We start from the raw sequence: 6934 nt of genomic DNA on the forward strand, positions 1-6934 counted from the left end.
TATTAGCAGATTTTCGGAGCTACATGACATAATGCAAGCTAGGTTTTGATCAGCATTAAACAATCGTAGCACCAAGCTTATAGATTTATTTTCGTTCGGTTGAAGTATTGATTTTATTAGTTATACCCGGTAGTTTTATTATTATACATATTTTAACAACTATTTCTGAGGTAGAGAACGTAAATGAAAGTCTCGGACGGTGCTCATTTCACATAATATTTACATAACTTTTCGTTAGTTTCCGTAATTGTTTTTTTTTCAAACTTAAATCGACACTCGAAATTCTTTTTTCTCCATATTTCCTTGAAAATGGAAACGGTTCTCTTTATATGAGTTTTATAAATAATTTTGACATGAATAGGAGGCATATGAATCTTATCCACTTAAATAGATTATTTGAATCCAAACTATATGAATCGAATCTACTAAAACATTCGGAATAACAACAAAATCATACAAGGTGGTTCCCAAGTTAAGAGTATGGTAACTACTAGACAAAAGTTAGTTAAAGCACCATTTCAGTGATTAATATCGGAATGAATCTCTTGACTTTATTTTTATTCAAGGCATAAGCACGAAAAAATCAGGACCACTCTTTTGAAAAAAAAATAATTTTTAAATGTTTCTTATTGACAGAGTGTTCACAAAAATCAAAAGTCGTAGTGCCCATATGAAGTCTCATCGACCCCCTGACGCTGAACCAGTCAAGAGAAAAGAAAAAGATACTCCCAGCTACGAACTTTCCGTGCCAAGCCCGTTTAGTACTTAGTCTTAGCAAAACTAATACTCATTTATAAATAAACAGAAAAATTTAATCAAAAAGCAGTAAAGGGCAATCAAAAATAAAAAATAAGAGTCAGATCGAAGAAGCCACCTCAAATTTTTCGAAAAACAAACGTTTGTTATTCAGAAGTTAGAAAAAAACAGTAGGTAAAAAATTTTAGAGTAGTAGTGTACAAATTACAAACCACATATAACAGAGATTTATATTTAATATTAAAATAGGGGTTGTGTTACGTTACGAAAATAAAGTAACGTTAGTGCCTTTTCGAATGTCGAGTGAGACACTATTCAAAGAGCGTCATTGCTATTCATCATCAACATCACACCATTAGATCTGGTATAAATAAAATAGTGCTCAAAATGCAGGGAATACTCAAAAACTGTTACTTTTTCAAAATGTATAATCACCATATCTAGCGAATTCTTTTGAAATTTTATAATTTTCTCAAAAAAAATTACCTAGTATTCTTCAACATAAATTGCAATGGAGTTGAATCTCCAACCCAGATGTTTAATATTCTTATACGTATTTTACAAATTTAATCTTCATACATCGATGATCACAACGATGAACTCAAATACTACACACTTCATTGTCAATTAAAAAAAATATGTATTATTTTTATTATAATTAAAAAATTAATTACATAAAACAAATAAAAACCATTAAATAGGAAAATGACAAAAGCTTATGTTGCGTATTTTTCACATGATTATAAAGTTGACGAAAAAAACTGTAAAAGAGATATATGAAAAGTAGGTAGGTAATGCGTAATAAATTTGTGACTGAACAAGCAAATGAATATGTAATCTAATAAAATTACTGTGATAACAAATATATGATACCCTACTCTACATCTAGTTGTTAAAAAATGAGTATTTAACAACAATCTTCTAGTGTGTATTCTGATAAATAAACACTTCTTTTTCTACATATTTTACCAGAAACCGAATCTCACTTTCACGTGAAACAAAAATTTATCCAATATATACCGTTATAATCATGTCAATTAAAAATATATTCTCTAATAGCATATTTTAACAATAGGTCCATGTTTATATCAATCTCTTGAATGAAAAACTGAGAAAAACTCTTTACAAACCTTTTTACAAAAACTACAGTTCAGGGAATTCTAAACTTTTTGAAGAAATAGATTAGTTAACTAAATAAAATGTAGAAATAAAGATTAAAAGAATTTGGGAAAAATGGCTAAAGAAAACATCTTCATAGAATAAAATTCTCCACAAACAATGGTACGTTTGGAGAATATTGATTAACTTCAAAAAAAAAGAGTAGTGCTTTTTCTTCATCGAAATATTTCATATATAAAGTGTAATCCAAAACAAACAAAAGATGTGTAATTCATCAACACATATATTAAAACTGGCTGGTGGGAGCCAAAAGAAACATTATGGAACAGTTCACATAACTTGAAATCTTATTTTCTGTAAATTCTTTCTTTTCATAAAATTATACATCATCTTTGTCTCATAATAACAATGTAGCACTCAATGTTTCGGTGGAGGAATTCAGATTAAAGTATAATTTCTATCTAAAGTTTCCATTTCATTGAACTATTAATTATGAGTTAGTGTATACCGGCATTCACACAGTATGCCATTCCTTTTGGCCACTCATTTATCCGAAACGTTCTAAAACTATTCTGGAGTGAAAAAAATGATATTCTGATGCCATCAATGCTACCTGGCAGATCTGTCTTTCATTAACTGTTCCTATATTGTTTCTATGCCTATCAGTAGACTATTGAACAAAATATTTGTGTAATCGCATCAAAGTCATATATAAAAAGTAGATTAATAATAAATTATGTGAATAATGAACTCGTAATTGTTCGTTATAAACAAACAGAAATGTTATATATACTATAACTAAGTAACAGTTTTGAATGTATTCTTATTTAATATCATTTTTGACATGTTTGAGCAATAGATCTGAACTCAAATATTAATCAAATATCAAAAACGGCCATAAATAATATATTGTAATGAAAATACGTATTATATAACGTCAGCGAAACTGCCAACTTGTCTCGATTTTGCTTACAAAAAAATACCTAGTGGATTTGCTCAATATAATGAGTGTTTTATTTTTCCATTAACAATTATTTTAAGTTAGAACTTAGAAGAATTTATCTACTTACTAATATTTACTCTCTAGGAAATGATTATAATTGTCTTTTAGAAATATTGTAAGAAAATTACCTAAATGAATCTGCATGAATGATGATGTGCCACAAAGGAAATTCGAGACAAATCGATAGTTTTAAATTTTTTTAACTCAAAACAGTGCCGAGTGTGCTAAAAGCGCAAGTAGGTACTCTTAACTCTGTGTTGTGATCTTTTTAAAAGTCTATTACTATGAATCTATTATATATATTAAAACTTGATATAATAAAATATTTGTACATGTTATTGTATGTATAATATTAGATATAAATTTTAGAGGTCTGTGGTGAGTTCGAGTTGGTCGAGTTTTTTTCCATTGAAAAATGACAATCCACGTTATTTTATTTATGTGTATGTTACTAATAATCTACAAAATTTCTAGATATAATTTGTGAAGTTTAAATAAAAAATATATTATCGTTGCATCTATTAGTATTTAAACATACATCACCGTTTATAATAAATTCAGTATGTTCTTAAATCATTTTTAATTTGTTAGGTCCCAAAAAATATAATTATAAAATATAAAAAATTTATCGGCATTATTGGAAACTGTGGAATACGTTTTACGCATTACTTTTATTGCCTTATTATAAATTTTATACCTCATCGTTAATTGTAGGAGGGTTATTTCAGCATATAATTCAAAGCATATTTTAACAGCTTTTTTGTCTGGAATGTTATGATCCGGAACTACCTTGGCTAGAATTACATTACTAATTTAAGAGGAAAAAAGAACTTATGGACTACGAGACACTTAATCACGATATTTGCAGACCTGTATTGAATATGTATTTATAGCCTCTTACTTTGAATTTAACTAACTTCCTTAATAGAAAAAAGTTGTGATTATCTGTTAAAAACCTTTGAATATAATTATTAAGTATACAATGCACTATCATTAAATCAATAAAAAAGATATTTTCTTATAAGGTACTTTGTAAAAGTGGTTTAGTCATTATTCCTATCTTTATGTTCACAATAACTGAGTTTAAAACTTCCAATTCTACAAATATTGATTAGTAGAAAAGTAATTTAATATGGAGAATATCCTAGGGAACCACAGGATTTCTTCTTTGATTAAGATAATCAGCCAAATTTCAAATATAAATGACCTAGATGCAACATACTCTAGAAATTTTATGACAAATTGTTTGGAAGAATGTTCCAAAATATTCGTTTGAGTTACTAATTTACGAATAGAATATTTGAAATAAAAAATTTTTCGACATTCTATTGAATTCATACACGATAAGTAAATAATATTTTGTATATTGTTAGTAATGTGAATGTCCCAGCGACATTAAACCTAGGTTAAGTGCTTATCTTAGAAATATCACTGTTAAATGTTTTTGAACAAGCTGTATGTTTTTTCGGGCTCCTTATAAGGTGTTAGAATGTAGGTTAAGTATACTAGGCCACTCTAACTTGCCCCAGACTACCCAGACTGGGCCAGAATTTTGGTAGTCTAAGTATCAGGTGCTCAGATCTATCAATTAATTGTTGTTATATTGAATGTACCTCTTCAGAACTGATGGCCATTTTTCAAAGTTAACGATTATATATAAGAAGAAAAACCATCTTCAAATATTCTTATTTTTGTTGTTTCTGAATGCTTTTCTAGTTGTAATGATTTTACTGTTGAATAATAAAGTTATTATTTCTTTTTTGTTTGGGATTATATTATGTTTTTCACTGCCTAACTACTAATTACCGCAGGTAAGTATCGTATAAAAAAGGAAACGATTCTTCTTAGACATCAACATTTCAACTAGAATTTTACCGTTGAAATATACCTATCCTGATACTAATTTACTGCAAACATATTGTTACTAATATTTTCTACCTCACCTGTTTAAATTTATCTAGATTGATCAGCCTATTATAAAGTACGATTTTGGAATCGAAGAAAAAATGACGCAAACATCTTCTATATGAAGAGAAATATATTATGTTCAATTTGTATTTATAAAAGGACAAATTAATCAAACCAAATCATACATGTAATATTTATAAAAACTTTCAGTACATTCTACAATAGTATGACCGAAAACTAAAAAATTTCGCGAGATTTGTTTTATCTCAACGATCGACTTAGGCCCCTTTCACACCAAACGAATCCGAATCAATCTGGATCACTCCGAATCAAGTTGAATCTGATTCGTCATCTCCACTCTTTCACACCAGCTGAATCAACCTGAATAATTCTTACCTGGAATGTTTAATTATTCGCCAATTTTCCTCCACGTCCATCTCGTATGGTTGTTGATTCAAGACTGACCGGACGAGGAATCTGACAAGTTGAATCAAGTGCGACCTCGAATCAAACCTGATTGAACCAGATTCGTCCGGTCTGAAGGCGGGAAAAGAGTCCCTTCACATTTAAACTTCTGATTGATTCGGATTCGTTTGGTGTGAAAAGGCCCTTAGGTCACCTGCACTAGATTTTTTCGTTTCCGTGACTAGCTTTCGCAGACTTTTCACAAATACGAGGACGGTGTGACAGAAGAGTAGCTTTTCAATAAAAAAAGTACTTCACTTCACTAGGTAATAAATCGTAACTCAGTGCTAACAATAGCGGACGAATGAACAGGCGCATTATCGTGATGGATCAAAAATTTTTTTTAACAGCTGCGGTGGTCTCAGTAAATCAGCATAATATTGACCAGTTTTTGTTTCTCCTTTTTCTAAACAGTCAAAAAGATTACATATTTGGAATCAAAAAACACAGAGTGGCATGAATTTTATGAATCATTTCTTGACTAGCTACAGTAAATGGTGGTCTCGGATGTTCAACATCATCCGAATTCACTTGGTTAGTTTTAAAAGCAAAACACCACTTAGAAACCATTCCATGGGACGGAACACTTTCCACATAACGTTTATGTATATTTTTCCCGGTTTATTCAATTGTTTTTCCACGTAAAAATAATGTTTCATTAATACTCGAAATTTTTTTCTCCTAATTAACCAACAACAAAAACAGTTTTCTGCGTATATTTAATATAGCGAAACATGAAACCGCGTAACTACTTCAAATTCAAAATAAACAATGATTTAAAACTAATTATAAATTAGATAATAGTAATTAAAACACAGTTATCAGTCCTCATTAACGCTGTTTCATTGGCATAAAAATATGTTTCGCATTTTTAAAATCAGTATTCGAATTCGTTAGACAAAAATTTTTTATTATTTGAAGCTAATGAACTTGAAATAATGAAAAAATACTGAGCAAAATTCAAATTTCGCACAATTTTGCTAATTGTTATTGACGAATGTTAGTTACCTATATTTAGCAAAAAATAAGACACGTAAATTTCTATTCAGTAGATACATATCAAACTAATTTTTGTTTCAAATCAAAATCAAAAATTATGATTGCATGAATCGGTTATGGAATAATATGACGTTAAAAAATGACTGTCAGTTGAACTAAGTTTTCATTCATCTCTATTTTGTTATTTGATATGTAACTTGACACTCAATTTCTATTGATGTATTAGATGTTTTATGTGTACCTTATTTATGGTGACAAAAGGATTGTATCAAAAAATGGAATTTTTAATATCAATTTCTCTTTGATGTTAAAAACTGTAATTTTTTGTACATGACGAAATTCACTATATTATGAATGTTATATAGGTATATAACTGATGTATTCAAATCGAAGTATTTATTTGCCCAGGTAGCACTTTCAACATCGGATCAGATTTTATTTGCAATTCTTGATGTAATTCACGTCAAAATCAATTTTATATTCAAGTCCCAAAATTTTTCACATAATTATTTTTTTACAATAAATATTAAGAATGACTTAAACTACTTAATCACAATCATACGTCAAAAACTACTCAAACGCCACGAAGTAAAAGTATATGAAAATGAAACATCCCAACTACCTTCGATGTTAATTAGTAGAAGAGTATTGCTTTTGGACAAAAATATAAATTTTGTTGTCTAC

The 6934-nt window shown here is 28.9% G+C and overlaps 1 protein-coding gene across 6 annotated transcripts in view; it reads left to right on the forward strand.

Annotated features, from left to right (window-relative positions):
- LOC130451589 (mucin-2) overlaps positions 1 to 4648 on the forward strand; it is a 287468-nt gene extending 282820 nt beyond the window's left edge. For 4 of the 6 annotated variants that reach the window (XM_056790701.1, XM_056790704.1, XM_056790703.1 and 1 more), the window contains exon 21: positions 637 to 4648. In XM_056790701.1, coding sequence (XP_056646679.1) covers positions 637 to 769 — 133 coding nt within the window. In that variant the 3' untranslated portion in view covers positions 770 to 4648. Of the gene's footprint in view, positions 1 to 566 lie in introns of all 6 variants that reach the window. The other 2 variants (XM_056790705.1, XM_056790706.1) reach the window with 2 other exon arrangements.
- The last annotated feature ends 2286 nt before the right edge of the window (positions 4649 to 6934 follow it).

This window comes from Diorhabda sublineata, chromosome X, assembly GCF_026230105.1.
Source record: "Diorhabda sublineata isolate icDioSubl1.1 chromosome X, icDioSubl1.1, whole genome shotgun sequence".
NCBI lineage: Eukaryota > Metazoa > Arthropoda > Insecta > Coleoptera > Chrysomelidae > Diorhabda > Diorhabda sublineata.